This window comes from Pygocentrus nattereri, chromosome 4 (genome assembly GCF_015220715.1).
Source record: "Pygocentrus nattereri isolate fPygNat1 chromosome 4, fPygNat1.pri, whole genome shotgun sequence".
Taxonomy (NCBI): domain Eukaryota; kingdom Metazoa; phylum Chordata; class Actinopteri; order Characiformes; family Serrasalmidae; genus Pygocentrus; species Pygocentrus nattereri.
The window spans coordinates 50,387,354-50,403,611 of NC_051214.1; the positions used below are offsets into that span (position 1 = coordinate 50,387,354).

At 39.3% G+C, this 16,258-nt stretch overlaps 2 protein-coding genes across 2 annotated transcripts in view; both read right to left on the reverse strand.

The window, feature by feature from the left end:
• Positions 1-1,095: 1,095 nt before the first annotated feature.
• Positions 1,096-7,358, reverse strand: LOC108413844 (alpha-1-antitrypsin homolog). Its single transcript, XM_017686528.2, has 5 exons — positions 7,326-7,358; positions 3,981-4,655; positions 3,597-3,867; positions 2,873-3,020; positions 1,096-1,527 (listed from the first exon to the last, which is right to left on the reverse strand). Exons 2-5 carry the CDS (start codon positions 4,645-4,647, stop codon positions 1,339-1,341), a joined length of 1,275 nt encoding a protein of 424 aa, XP_017542017.2. The 5' UTR covers positions 4,648-4,655; positions 7,326-7,358; the 3' UTR covers positions 1,096-1,338.
• Positions 7,359-15,797: 8,439 nt separating this feature from the next.
• The window catches only part of zgc:100997 (uncharacterized protein LOC445211 homolog), a 42,417-nt gene continuing 41,956 nt past the window's right edge, over positions 15,798-16,258 (reverse strand). Inside the window, exon 10 of the mRNA XM_017686527.2 lies at positions 15,798-16,197. Within this exon, the coding sequence (XP_017542016.1) occupies positions 16,065-16,197 (133 nt within the window). The 3' untranslated portion in view covers positions 15,798-16,064. The remainder of the gene's footprint in view (positions 16,198-16,258) is intronic.

Here is a 16,258-nt window from a genome sequence, read left to right on the forward strand (position 1 = left end):
GTCTCAACTAACATTCACAGTTTCTATCATTTAAAATGTACTATTAATTGATTAAATGATTAATTAGGATTAATCACAGAGCACAGTCAGCATGTCTCACCCTCAAGGAATCACACAATACTGTGTCTTCCTCAGTAAACAGTAATAATAAAGAGAAACAATGCGTAGTATGTATACTGCCACCTAGTGACCAGGACTAGTAACAACACCTTACATTAATATATTAAAACGTAAGGCTTTACGTTTATTTAGTTTAAAATGATTCAGTAATTTAAACATGCGATCGAATTAGTACAATATACTAAACTTTTATAGTAATGAAATAAAACAAATAATTTATGTACATTGTAACTAAACAGTTTAATTAGATATAAAATCTGGGTTAACAGTGTACTTGCTCAGTTGTAGAAATTTCATAGTTCTACCAAACTTAAATAATGTATACAGTTATGTTCACTAAAGTGATTTGATACTGTACTACTCTACTCAACTTCACACGTAGTAAAAAGTTGTATTTACTTAAAAAAAGCTGCCTTAAAATTTTGAGTTAAATACATTTTGAATAAGTTAACAGAACAAGAATCTGTTTTATGCCTTACTAACTTCCAAATAACTCAATTTTAAGGCAGCTCAACTTTTTTTAAATTAAAACTTTTATATATATATATTTTTTTTTAAACAGAACAGATAATATTAATACTAAAACTAATATCAATAATAAATAACATTAGGCTGTAAAAAGAAATGAAGAAATGCCAGAGATGCCCAAAACGATAAACATAGCTTGAGGCAATATCTTCACAAGAAATTACTTTAGGTTTAATTACTTCATAGAATTTATCAGCAAATAAATCTTAATTCCAAAATAATTGAATAAGTCTGTACTCTTGAATTAAGCATGTAATACTTGCTTATGTTTAATTGACAACATTCAAAGTGAGTTATTAAATTGACCAACAGTGACAATGCTGTATCTTTTAAATTAATATATTTTATGGTTTTATTAGCATTTTTAAAGTATCTGCACGTGAGTCATTCGGTTCCACATACATAGTTTTATTCAGTTTGGCAACAAAAACAAAAACCAATGTAATGTACAGGTTAAAAAAGGAAAACAACTTTTTATTCTTTTTTTTTTTACTATGCGTGTTAAGGAACTGGACTGAGACAGAATGCATTTGTGCTTCATTTCAGCTGAATGGAGTTCTTCTGTGAGTCCTGCAGAACATTTTACCTTCTGACTGACAAGTGACACGAAGACCGAACTCAATTTGCCGATAAATGACATGAGGCCAGTTCCTTCATATTGCTTGCAGTGTGGGTGGGAGTTGGCTGCCTCTATGCGGTGGGATCGGTTATCTTGCCCATGAAGAGGATGCTCTTGGTGCTGTCCTCCACAATGAAGACCAGGAAGGGTCTGTTGAGGTTCATGGTGTCTGGCAGAGACATGGGCATGATCTCTATGGTGGTGGCAGCAGCTGCTTCAGTGCCCTTCTCATCAACTTTGAGGACGGCCTGATGGAGGACCTGTGGGGAAGTTGGAGGTGAATTTCTTTCCAAAGTCTAAAGAACCTGAGAAAGAGTTGTGGGTCTTTTTCTAATCATGGTTTATTACATTTATCAACCACCATCCTATGTTAAGATTGGAAAGAACTTTGTACATCTCTTACAGGCTACTTTGTTTTGCCTATTTGCTTTACTTGTCCCATGTTTACCAACAGCTTTGGTGAATCCACTGTATTTGTGCAATGTGTTTGAAACCTTTGAACATTCATCTCCCATGTATTGGTACACAAGCATGCTCAAGTCTAAAACTAATGGGAAGGGTATGGATGCATTTCACTGATGTTTAAGTCTAAGGTTCAAATCACACTTGTAAAAATAAAAGGGTTCTTTGCAGGATCCTCAAGTTTTCATCCATGGAAAGATTTTTCTTCTATGGCAGTGGTTCTCTGACTGACCCTCAGGGTTTTAAAATTAAAATTAAAATTATGTTGTCCATAATTTTAGTCAAACCCAGCAATACCTTGGGATACAGCAAAAATGTAGACTGTCTAGGGGTCATGGAAGACAAATCTGAGAACTGCCATACACTCTCAGAAAAAAAGGTACAACACTGTCACTGGGGCAGTACCCCTCTTCTCACTGTGGTGGTACCCTCAGGAGTACATCCCAGTACCTTTAGTCAGGGAACATAACTGAACCAGAATCCATTGAAATGATATTTTCTAAACTCTGTTGACTCCACACACCCCGTCTCGTCTCCAGGCTTTTTATTTTATTGTTCTGTTTTAAAACATTAGGTTATGAAAAGGTACAAATACCTACTTTTCCTCTAGGAAAAACTCATGTAAGGTCTGTAATACTCATGTATTGGACCTTAAAACCACTGTTCTACCTTTGAGGGTACATTGTTTGTACCTCAATGAATGAATCATGTACCTGCAAAGTAGGCTTATTTCCAATAGTGTAGAAGAAGGACTTTTGGTTTCCTGAGAAATTTCAACCTCAGCAGATGGGTCCTTTAAGAACCATGTCTGAAGAAGTCATTTGTAAATTAGATTTTCCAAAAAAAAAAAGAATTTCATTCATAAAAATAGATCTTTAAGGGATTGCCCGTTAAAATTGGTTCTCAGGGAACCAAAAGTCCTTCTTTTATGACAACAGGGTCATTGCTAAAAGAACCCTTTGTTGTATGATTCTCTCAAAAAAATGCCTCCTCACAATAACAACACACTTCAAGCTTTAGAACTGCTCTTAGAAAAATAAACTCAGAATTTCATCTGATGTTTTCTGTCAGAAAAACACATTTTTATTGTACTTACTAACACTGAGATTGCAGTTTTGGCAGTGTTTGGATTTCTTCACATACCTTGGAAGCTTTCACTTTGGCCTCCTCACTAATTCCTGAGAAGTCTGCACTGTCTGAGAATGCATCGACTATTCCCATTTCCTTCAGAGTTCCCGCAAGACAGGAGGATGCAGAGATGGAGTACTTGGGCATGAAGAGATCCACAGAGCTGGAAAATAGGAAAGATTGCAAAAATGTTTGTGATTAGATGGTCACTGTATGCAAACAAAAATATAATGTTATATATATATATATATATATATATATATATATATATATATAAGAGTGGCTCAACAACAGGACAGAGATCCAAAAAATACCTCAAAATCTGCCATAAACTACTTCTACAAATGCAAGCAGACACTTTGGGAATGGCCCTTACAGTCCACTGACTTGAACATCATTGAAAGCCCATGCAGTGTATGCAAGACAGTCCAAGAACATTGCAGAATTAAAGTATTCTGCAAGAAAATAGTTGGCGAGAATTCCTAAAACAAGACTAGAAAGAATAAAATAAAAACCTGTCTACCAAAAGCCACAGGGTGTGTTAGTAGGGTGTCCAAATTTTTACTCATGCCGCAACATTTGCAGAAAATGTAGTGTGTTAAAAATCAGTTTTGCATGCAAATAACATTCGCTAAATAATCAGTCTGCAGTTATTACAGTTGAAGAATCTAAATCTTTCCAATATGACAATTTGTGTGGCTGGGAAGTTGTTTTAAACCAAAAGCAATTAGTTTACTACCTTCTGAAGAGTTTGGAAGTCCATTCCTTGAGATGCTCCTTGCAGATGCCTTTCTCCAACTCTTCCATCTTTCCCTCTGCAGGAAGAATGATCATCATGGAGGTGTTGCCTTTGTAGGGCACCATGATGATGGAGGTAGAATTGTCTCGGTCGTTGTAGAAGTCGTATCGGCCAGTTCTCTTCATCATGTCCACAGACACCTTGGTCTTCTCATCCACGTGGAAGTCAGCTTTGTGGGTGTGTTCCACTTCAAAAGGCTTTTCCCATTTACCTTAGAGGATGAAATTTAGGCCTTGTTAATGCTATCACCAGAAATCATGTTTCAAATCTCATGTTTCAAAAACAGAACCCATTTCTGATGGAATGTTTAGTTGTCTACTGTACCTCTGAAATACATGTAGTTGATGAGCATCATCACAGTGTCCTGGTCCAGGGTCTTGACCATGTCAGTGATCATATCTTTGGTCTTCTTGGCGATGTACTTGTTGACTTCTTGCACAGCGACTTCAGGTTTGGAGAAGTCCACACTGAGGGCCTCTCCTTGGTAGTAATGCTGAGCATCCTTTAGAAACTTGTCTACAGGTTTGAAGCCTTCTCTGACAGCTACAGCACTTCCTGCCTCCAGCAGCATGGTGTCCTGGCTGTGGCTCAGCATGTGAAGAAGGTGCTCATAACCTTCATTGACCTGATCAGGAGTGAGAGCGCTGTAGCCCAGGGAGCTGAAGATCTGTGAGTGGGTTTCACCTTTGGCTCCCAGGGCCAGCATGGACAGAGCCATGGAGATGCTCAGTGGAGAGAAGAAGATGTTCTTTCCTTGAGCTTCAGGATGGGCAGCCAGCTTCTTGTAGAGGGAGAAGGCAAAGTCAGCATTGTGGGGGGCAAGTTTGTGGGACAAGTCACCTGCTCCATCGTGGCTGGGGTGAGGTTCATCCTTGCCATGGTGGAGGTGTTGATGGTGATCTGCTGAATGGTCATGGGTTCCCTGAGGAGCCGCCCAGACCACTGCCAACAGGAGGGAAACCAGGAAACAGCAAGAGATCTTTCCACTCATTTTATCTCCTGGAAGAAAGGTTGGTGCTGATTTAAATACACATTACAGACGCATACTACAGTGTTTAGTCTTCATAAAAGAGCACAAGAAACATAAGAGTCCAGAATGATGAACAAAGCTGTAGAAATCTAAAATGACAGAAACATGTGTAGAACATCAGGAATGTCAAGAACCTTGTAAAATAATAATGCAGAAAATTAAATTACAATCAAATTTATGTTCAGATTGAGGTCCTACTATAAGAAATATCCTGAATAAAGCTTTAATGAAATGAATTCTCAGAACGCCTCAGAATGTTTTACTGCAAAAAGAAATCTTGTCTAGGTAAATGATCTTAAATCGAGTCAAAATATCTAATATTTCCCATTTTCAGATGGTTGTGCACTTATAAAATTATCTAGCTTATTTCTAGACATTATTACTTGTTTAAGGTAATTTATTTAAGTAAAATTATCTCACTATACTGGCAGATCATTTTGCTGGTTTTAAGCACATGTCTTAAAACAAGCAAAATTATCTGCCAACCTAGTTGTAATTTTATAGTTAGAAGATAAATAATCTTGAATCATGCTTATAACAATCATAGCAGGAGGAATATTAGATTTATTGACTATATTTAAGATCATTTTATGTGACAAGATGAGAAAAAGCGATGAGCTGCTTTTCAAGATTTTTTTTATTCCAGTGTTATTTATTATGTAAAAATATCTTGTTTTTTATCCAGATGATTGGAATTTAGAAATTCAAATATTTACATTTATATTGTGTAAGATATTAAGGAATAGCCAGAATGAATATGGCAGCTTTTAACAGCAGCATAAAAAACACAGATTCATGGAAAATTGAAATTTCTGATTTAATGAAATATTCTCAAAATAAGACAAAGACGTGTTTCAACACCAATTTAGGGCTGGCAAGTCATAGAACTCATTCAAAGATGCTTGCCAAGAGATTCGCTGACCCCTTGCAGAGACCTGACCGATATCTAACAAGCTGAAGTTGTGGACCTGTCAGTGTCCAAATCCAGCAGTGTGAATCATGTTGTTACCCGAATGCCACCATCAGTGAATGTAGCCCCGGGTTAAAACCAATGAAACCACAAGACAGGAGGGAGGGGAAACCTGGGGGAGGAGCTATGCAAGTTTGTAGTAGTTTGGAGAGCAGACAGACTGGTGGAGCTTCGTCTTGGAGAAAGATCTTGTAATGTGAGACCCCTGTAGTGACTAAACCAGGACGACGTCAAGATTCCCGATTACAAGATGGCAAGTTGTGTAGATTGAACATCTGACAACTTTGAAAGTCACATAGTGTGTCTGTGGCTTTACTCAGCATATTTTTTATTTATTTTTTAATAAATGTTTTTATTATATGTTTTTATTATATATTTTTTTAGGTTTTTTATGGTCATTATACCAATACAAGGTTATATAGTAAAACAAAACATTGTCTGGCTGCTTCGTCATGCAGCAATTTAAAAATAGGTTTTAATAAAGTCTTTTGAATTTGTTAAATTATTGCACTTAAGTGCTTCCTGAATGCTGATACCTGACGAAATGAAATTTTTGTGAAAATTTTTCAATTTGTCCAATGTTGATAGCTCTCTCATTTCTTAAATTATGTACTTTTTAGGCCCAAGCATAAAATATTTAATCTTTCTGATTTAATTTCATTCAAATAAATTTGCAAAAATAAATATGAATTATTACATTTTTTCATGCAACATTTGAAATGACACTGAAATTTGACACTATGACCTTACAAAAGTTCATACACGTTTTTCATACAATAATATCTCAAAAGGGGCTAATCTTATTTTGCATCGGACTGTTATACAGTTATACAATTCTCAGTAACATAAAAAAAATTGCTCTTTCATGATTTAAATGTTTTTTTTTAATTATTACTTATTTGGTTAAGCTGCACAATAAAAATAAAATAGTAAAATAATTAAACTAATCTTATTATTTCCCATAAACCTTTATAATGCTCCATTTATCTAGTTGCGGGAAATTTAATATTCTAAATCTTTTGCAGAAGCTCTCAGAAAGTATTTTCTATCTTGAAAGAAAACCTCATAAGAACATTGAGAGGATTATTATTATTATTATTATTATTATTATTATTATTATTATTATTATTATATTGGTGTGATGGGAGATGGTGGATAAAATGTTAAATGAATATATCAGATGATCATGTCTTTGTAAAGTTTGTGCTCATTCATTTTGAATTTAGGCTTAAAAATTTGTGCAAAGGTGGATGAGTAAAGAAAATGACAAACCTCTGATTAGTGAACTTGTTGGAGAATTTGTTGATATATTTATACATTTCATTTCAGTATAATCATATGGCAACAATGTCTGAGCAGATAGCTTCAGTATTTAAAATGCTACTCATGTGATTTTTGACCTCAAGAGTTTGTCTTTAAAAATTCATAACTGCAAAACTCTTTGAAGCTCAGTTTTAAAATTGTGTTTGGTTGTATAAATTAATCTGATTAAGTGATTTAAATGGGTTTGAACTAAATTGGCACAGAGATGACCCAGATGGCATTGTGTTATAATATAAAAAAATAAAAAAAAATCTTGTCTACGATATAAATATTATCTGACCAGCGTCTGCCTTGAGGAATAAATCACCCGTGTCAAATGTATATATATTTATATTTAGCTACTCACCACCAGTGCCCTGTCCACAGGAGACTGCCTGAATGAAGTCCTACCCTTTTATAGCTCCTTAATATCACCTGACCCCAACCTTTAAACATTAACCAATGAACCAACACCACATTCTCTGAAACCAATCGGTCATGATTTACACTCGCACAACATTCAGTGATGCAACATGTCCTAGAGCTGCTGAGGCAGCAGATTTTAGCTCTGGAGTTTTCAAACAAAATATCTGATCCAGGAAAGTCTATGAAACATTCATTTGCTCAGATTTTCTTAAGCATCAAGTTCTCATCAGTGTTCAGTAATCCTTTAAAAAGTTTCTTAATGAAGCCGCGATACAATCCCAACTTAAAAAGATGATGCAAATCATTTTTTTTCATCATGGAACAAACAGTGTGAATGTACTCTTGAAGGTACAGCAGTGGTTTTAATGTGTACTTTAAATATGTTCTATCTAAAAAAAATCATTTTTAAAAACCAAATATTTTTAAATTAAACACTAAAATAAAATGGCTGAAGACAAAACAGTGGTCGGGGTCAATACAACTTTAAAACATGCAATTTTTCATTAAAACACAATTTCAATGTGATGTGGTACAATAATGTTCCCTACCTAAGGAACCTGAAGACGTACCATTGATTTCCACCCCAGTGACAGTTTAGTTTAGTTTTCTATGTGCTTCAGTAAAATTTCCCATTACTTGTTGACTAACTAACATTAATTAATATAGCTAAGTGATGTTTAGTATATGGTGCTGATGCATTCCTAAGTGAAGTGGAGGGCAGTGAGGGCAGTCAGGGGTGATAAGTGGTGAGGGGCAGAAGCCTTATATAGAACTTATGTATGGAAAACGTTTCATGCACGTTTAGCACATTTGACTGATCTAAATGTAAAGGAGATCTAACGGCCTGTGTTCAGCAAAAAGCTTGAACAAACAATTATTTAGTGAGGAGCAGTGGGGGCAGTGAGGGGCAGTGCGGGCCGTGAGGGGCAGTAAGGGGCAGTGTAGGGGCTTTGGAGGGTGGTAGGGGCAGTGCAGATAGTGAGGGGCAGTAGGATCAGTGCAAGTAGTGAGGGGCAATGCAGAAAGTGAGGGGCAGTGGGATCAGTGCATGTAGTGAGGGGCAAGGAGTGGCAATGGGGGCCAGTGTTAGTTGCAAAAGGCAATGAGGGGCAGTGAAGGACAGTGAGTGGCGGGTAGTGAGGGGCAATGGGGGCTGTGCAGGTAGTGAGAGGCAATGGGGGAGATACAGATAGTGAGGGGCAAGGAGTGGCAACGAGGGGGCAGTGCCTGTAATAAAGAGAAATGAGAGGCAGTGTGGGTAGTAAGGGGTAATAAGCAGTAGCGGGACAGTGTGGGTAGGGAACGGCATTTAAGGGGCTGTGCTGGTAGTGAGGGGCAGTGGGGGCATCGCAGGTGGTGAGGGCGAGGAGTGGCAGGTAGTGAGGAGCAGTGAGGGGCAGTGGAGGGCTGTAAGGGGCAGTGAAGAGCACTGAGGTGCAGTGGAGGGGCATGGGGGGTCGTGGGGGGCAGTGGGGCTGTTATCACTCTGTATTGACATACTCTACGAGCTCTTTGTAAAATTGATCAGTCGCTCCTGTAAAGTACATTGAGCTGAGATAAGAAGGAGCAAACATCACCATTCATAAAGATACAGTGTACATGTGCTTCTTTCACTGGAAACCTTCCAAACGGGGCTCAGTATATGAAATAAAGGTCTGTGCACCCCTGGTCAAATTCCATGTATGTGTTGATTGTAAGTGGAAATCAGTCACACATCCTCTACAGAGAACACACTTCTGCACATTGTAATATACAGTTACTGTTTATTTACAGAATTTAATCTAAAAAAACAAAACAAAATGCTCCTCAGAATATGGAGCTTCAAACAAGCCGGGATGCCCCGGCGTTAGAGCGATGAGGTAGGCACTGGACATAACCTCCAGTTGCAACTTCCAGGTGCGGTGTTCCCCTGTACCCCTTCATGTGTCTGGCAGAAAACACAGATCACTTCCAGCGTCGCATGTAATGCAATTACACACACGTCAAAGTATGTCGTGTTTTTTTTTTTTGGGTTCAAATTGCTTCATTCTAACAGGAGTTACACCAGAATATTCAAGGCCTCTTTCGAATGAATCTCCCTGTAGAACTTGTGTACTAACAATTGCAGAACAATATCATATTCAAGTGTGGTCCAGGGAGATGATGTGTTTATTTATTTTCACTTAAGTCAACAAAACATTTGATCTGACTGGGGCACCCAAGCTTTGCAAACATGTAGGAGTGAGGGGGACACAACCTAATGTGGGGTGAAGTGTAGCACGGATATTTAATATGGTTAACTGGGTTCCAGTATAACATGCTTAGGGTCATGTTCCCCTGTTCCCACAGAAACATCATCTGTGAATGTTCACTAGAGTCTTTATAAAAATGATCTGTGCTTTATTGTCTCAGAGCTGCTTCAACCTTCAATGTCGGACTCGCAGCTTCTGTCCGAGTGTCTCTCTGTGTGCTGTTGATGGTCTTGCTTATTAAACGTTTACAGCTGCTTTTAATTTCCGTAATTAAAACCCTGCAGCTGGTCAGTTGGTCTGATCACCATCTGTTAAACTGTATAGAGAGTAATCAGTCTTGTTTATCACTGTGTCCTGTAGAGATAGGAACCCAGGCTTCTCTTTGATGCTCTATCAGGTTCTATACAAGGCCTCGACATGGAGAGAATGGAGCTCCACCCCTTTTTTAACTTCTAAAAGCAAAAAAAAAGTCATTTAGATTTAGATTTTTGATGAAAATGTCAGATGGCGATGACAGGAACTGCAGGTTCAGAGTGTTTAAAGCCTCTAAAAGTGGCTACAATTAACCTTATTGCACAAAAGGGCAGCACGGTGGCGCAGTGGGTAGCATTGTTGCCTCACAAGAAGGTCCCCGGTTCGATTCCTGGTTGGGCCTTTCTGTGTGGAGTTTGGGGGCAGTCGTGGGCTGGAGGTTAGGGATCCAGCCTCGTGACCGGAAGGTCGCCGGTTCGATCCCCAGAGCCAACAGCACATGACTGAGGTGTCCTTGAGCAAGACACCTAACCCCCAACTGCTCCCCGGGTGCTGTGGATTGGGCTGCCCACCGCTCTGGGCAAGTGTGCTCACTGCCGCCTAGTGTGTGTGTTCACTAGTGTGTATGTGGTGTTTCACTTCACAGATGGTTAAAAGGTGGAATTCTCCTGTTTGTGGGATTAAAAAAGTATCACGTAAAATAATAAGGATAACGTAACTCAGATGTCACATGTAGGTTCACTGGTGGTTTTGATAACAAACAAAATTGCTTTGAACTGTAAATGATTCCTGTCAGAGCTCACATAAAAAAATAGAAGCTGGCTAATTAATTCAGAAGGGATCACTTTTTCTTCAAAACACTCCACATGACTTACATTGTTACCTTCACAGCAAATGAGGGTGAATTGGTGAAAAAAAGTGTAGAATTCTCTTTTAAGTACCACACACCATTTATCACAGTCGGGGGGACACCAGTGCTCACGGTGGATGGCTGAAGCTAATGTGATCTCCCATCAGTATCAAGAAAAAGAGCTTAAACTGATCTGAGTTTCTCACCAAAATAAGCCGTTTGACTAAAAACAAATGCTTTAAATCGCTATAATTACTACTAGCATGTTAGCACTAAGCTAAGAGCAATTCACAGGAATATTGTTAGCAATTTTAATCATGCAGAGGGTTCTTTGAGTATTTATGATTCTAAATAGAACCATTTTCTTCACTAAGGAACCCTTGAAGAACCATATTTTTGATAGTGTTGTTACGAGTTTAAACAGCAGTCACTAGCCACGTTTACATGCAGCCTGATAATCTGTTAATAATCCGACTAATAGCGCAATCGGAATATAATACGTCCGTGTAAACACCTCAATCGGAATAGACTAATCCAATTGAGGCCATTCGGAATACAATTTCTATCCGATTGACCGAGGTGGGTAATCCTGTAAATAATCCATTAAATAGAAGAATAATATCCGCGTAAACGCCTGAATCCGATTACATTCCCTATCGGAATGTGTAAGTATGCTCTGCGCATGTGCGGCGTGTCACAGCGAGAGGCTTATACCGGTCAACACGGCGGAGCAGAAACTGGTCTGCAGAGGAGACGAGGTTCATACTCCGAGCTTTAAAAGACGGCGGCGGGGCGGACGGCCAGCTTCTGTGTCTCAGAGCACGACGTCTTCCTTTATAAGTTCATGTGAAGGACGTTTCTAGGAGCCTGGCGTCAGTTTAAAGCCATTAAAAACACAAGCACTGCTCACTGCTGCTCATCTCACCCCGACTGGACCTCACGTGATGTTCGCTGTCATGGTAACGTTCACTCTCAGCGCTGCTCCACGCAAGCGTCATTCTGCATCGGGGGTAACACTTTATTTGAAGGCTACCTACATAAGGGCTTCATAACACATTCATAAGCACTGAATAATGTGTTTATGAAGCACTACTTGAACATTTATTAAGTGCTTATGTCGGTTCTCGCAACCTGACATAAGATGTTTTATGAAATAAATGACATTGTACTGACATAATAAGAATAAACATTGAACATATTTACAGCACTAAACATTTAAAACACTATACAGAACTATTTATGTCAGCATTCTTAAGATGACATTGTATTAATATCAGGTTAAATATGCCTGGAAACCACCCTGTCTTCGCTCCATGGCATGGATAAGATGCAATTATGTATAGTGTTTTAAATGTTTAGTGCTGTAAATATGTTTATTCTTATTATGTCAGTACAATGTCATTTATTTCATAAAACATCTTATGTCAGGTTGCGAGAACCAACATAAGCATTTAATAAATGTTCAAGTAGTGCTTCATAAACACATTATTCAGTGCTTATGAATGCGTCATAAAGCCCTTATGTAGGTAGCCTTCAAATAAAGTGTTACCGCATCGGGTTACTTGTAGTGGGCACGTAAACAAAGATTTTCATCAGACTGTTGAGCAGAGTGAGCAGAAACACCTCAGTCTGGATCTGTAATCTGATTGTATTCAATTGGATTGGCAGAAATCTTTGCATGTAAACACAGCCAGTGTGACACTGATACAAGCTCAGACACATGATAATGTCTGTTACAAACAAAAGTTCTTTGCATCAGGGCTCTTCAGGTTAATGGAGAATGTGCTAAATATAATTCTATATAGAACCTTTTTGTTATTCTATATAGCACCTAAAAGGGTTATTGTATTTATGTGGTGTCAAACATGCAACATTAGCTGAACCCTTGGGTGCTATACAGAACCCTTTTTTAAAAGGTTCAATATAGAACCATCTATAGCAGAGGTCACTATTAGGCAGACCACAGTCCAAGTCCGGATCCAGGCGCTCTCCTATGTGGACCTGGACCTATAACCAAAAAACTATGGAGAATTATTTAATTTCGACAGGATTCTCCTATTTTGGTCAGTATAGCTTTTCTACCCTCTATGGTACCACTTTACAGCCCGGTAAACTCACAGACCAATAACATGCTTTGTAAATATCGGACTCGAGTGAGTGACGGAGAAGTCGGAGAAGAAAGTGAGCCAAAGGAAAACTACTTCACATGACGTGATCTAAAAAGAGAAAACTGACAATAAATATTGTTGAAATATGACTGAATTGTACTGTATTTGATTTGATATTCAGTTGTTGGACACATCAGATGTTGATAAAACTACTAGGCTACTTCAGTAAACGGTATACAGCACTGAATTATAGTGCAAGTTGGACATTATGATGCTCTGGACCTTTGCTTGAGGAAATTTTCTATAACTGGACCCTGCTGAATTTTAATGAAAGTGCTCTGATCTATAACACATTCATGTTGCAAAGTACTCTTTTTTAAGAGTGTACCTAAAATCTGCTTATACTATGCCTCATATTAACTCTCAGTGACATATCTAGAACCTTCAGAAGGACTACAGTGACATTTTTCTCTCACTCATTGTAAATAAGAGCGTGATTAGTTGATTCCTCTGTCACTCCCTAATTATGTCGGTAGTTAATGTAACGTGTAACGCCTTAAGTCCAGATCCAGATCCTAACCAATGGGAGGGCTGCTGAGCTGTATCAACCTAGAAACCACAGAGAGAACAATCCTGATTGGCTAATTTTCTGTTGAACCTTTCAAGAGTCTAACCCATTTGTTCCTAACCAAACTTGAAATAAGAGAATTTCTACAACACTTAGAGTTTAATTATGACACTCGTGATGATTCTGTTAAACAAAAATGGACCAATCAACTGCGACCCTATCTGGACTAGCGGTCAACGATGATGATGATGATGATGGACCAAACATTGAAGATTTATATATATATAACACAATAACGCATCCTAGATCTGAAGGAATGAAATATTCTATTGAAGACTTTGTTCTGTACAAAGTTGAATGTGCTGACAACAAAATCTCACAAAAATCATCAATGGAAATCAAATGTATTAACCAGGCCTGGATTTGGAGTCACACACAAAATTAAAGTGGAAAAACACACGACAGGCTGATCCAACTTTGATGTGATGTCCTTAAAACAAGTCAAAATGAGGCTCAGTGTTGTGTGTGGCCTCCACGTGCCTGTATGACCTCCCTACAAGGCCTGGGCAGCTCCTGATGAGGTGGCGGATGGTCTCCTGAGGGATCTCCTCCCAGACCTGCACTAAAGCATCCGCCAACTCCTGGACAGTCTGTGGTGCAACGGTTGGTGGATGGAGCGAGACATGATGTCCCCGATGTGCTCAATCGGATTCAGGTCTGGGGAACGGGCGGGCCAGTCCAGAGCTTCAATGCCTTCATCTTGCAGGAACTGCTGACATACTCCAGCCACATGAGGTCTAGCATTGTCCTGCATTAGGAGGAACCCAGGGCCAACCGACCCACATATGGTCTCACAAGGGGTCTGAGGATCTCATCTCGGTACCTAATGGCAGTCAGGCTACCTCTGGCAGGCACATGGAGGGCTGAGCGGCCCTCCAAAGAAATGCCACCTCACACCATTACTGACCCACTGCCAGACCGGTCATGCTGAAGGATGTTGCAGGCGGCAGATCGCTCTCCACGGCGTCTCCAGACTCTGTCACGTCTGTCACATGTACTCAGTGTGAACCTGCTTTCATCTGTGAAGAGGGCTCATACCATCCTCATGGAGTCGGTTTCTAACCGTTTGTGCACAAAGGTGGAGGTAGCGGTCCTGCTGCTGGGTTGTTGCCCTCCTACGGCCTCCTCCACGTCTCCTGGTGTACTGGCCTGTCTCCTGGTAGGGCCTCCAGTCTCTGGACACTACGCTGACAGACACAGCAAACCTTCTTGCCACAGCTCGCATTGATGTGCCATCCTGGATGAGCTGCACTACCTGAGCCACTTGTGTGGGTTGTAGAGTCCATCTCCTGCTACCACGAGTGTGAAAGACCACCAACATTCAAAAGTGACCAGAACATCAGCCAGAAAGCAGAAAGGTACACTTCACAGAAATCATGAGCCTTCTCTGAACATCTAGAAGACCCTGAGGTTTCACAGTGCTTCTAGATTATGCACTTTTAATGTTAAAGCAATATATTTATGCATGTAAAACCTATTTACAACCCCTAACTGACAGCAGTTGCACAATATTGGCTTTCTGCATTCACATTGATGTTTGCACTCATTACACTGCACAGCTCTGTATAGCTCACCTCAGACAGTACTAGTTTATAGCTAGTTATTATTACATTACATCTCTTGTGTTATTAGTTAAGGTATAAATCTGCTGTTGTGTGGCAATAAAAGACTCTAAAGTTAATTATGCTTGCAAGGCTGGCTGAAATGTGTCTGGTAGCAGTATGAAACATGTTAAAACACCTCTGTACCCCCCCCCCCCCCCACCCCACCCCAACGTTGGAGAACCTTCATGCAAGTGTCCAAACTCCAGCTGAATCTGTTTTCTTTCCCCGTGATGAAAGGTATTGATTCTGCTGACCCTGAACCAGCAGGCAAATTCCAAACAAACAGAGCCTTCTTAGAAGTGGCTGGCTGCCTCAGAGCTGGCACGGATCCTACAAAGTCCACGCTAGCAGGGTGTTTACTTACACGATACTACCAAAAAAAGCATCACTTATCAATTTGCCAACTAGAACAATCTAGAAAACCAGATTGATTATCGCTGGCGACGCTCATGGGGGCTCGGACCTGGATTTTCTTTCTTTTCTTTTCTCTTCTCTCTGTAATACTGATTGTTTTGTAAAGCTGCTTTGTGACAACACCTGTTGTAAAAAGCGCTATATAAATACATTTTGCTTGCTTTCAAATGCATAATTAAAAAACAGTAAGTTTAAATAGTCAAACAGCAAATCTGAGGTGTAGCAGCGTAGATGAACGCGAGCCGACTAATAAGTTCGTTAGTATAAAGTTCACATATAAGACAAAATATACAAAATTGATTTATAAGAATATGCAAATGCAGTAATAGTCTGCTGAAAGTGTTTAATGAGATGGGAGAATACAAGCACAATATAGAGCCTGCAGTGGATGTAATCTGACATGGAATTACGCTTATAATAAAATCAACTGGTCATTCCTAAATGGTTCCCTCATGTTACAGTATCTCCTGCTGTAGTTCCAGAAGTCCAGCCCTCGAACACCTTCACACAGCACAAAACTGATGCAGGTCGTACAGGATGGAAGTTCATGTAAGTGTCCTTGTTCGTTTTTGAGTAATTTGAGTAATTTCTACCTAAAAAAGCACCAAAATCTCTAATTGACGCAGCATGAAGATACAGTAGGTGAGAATCCACAGCATCAGAACCGTGTGCAGCACCTCAGTCTCAGAGTTTATAGTGTCTTCATGCACAGTGATACTCAAATCCCTGTGAAACAGAGAGGACGTTTATGCTACGAGTCAATAAAGCAGACTTCAAAAATGTCGCT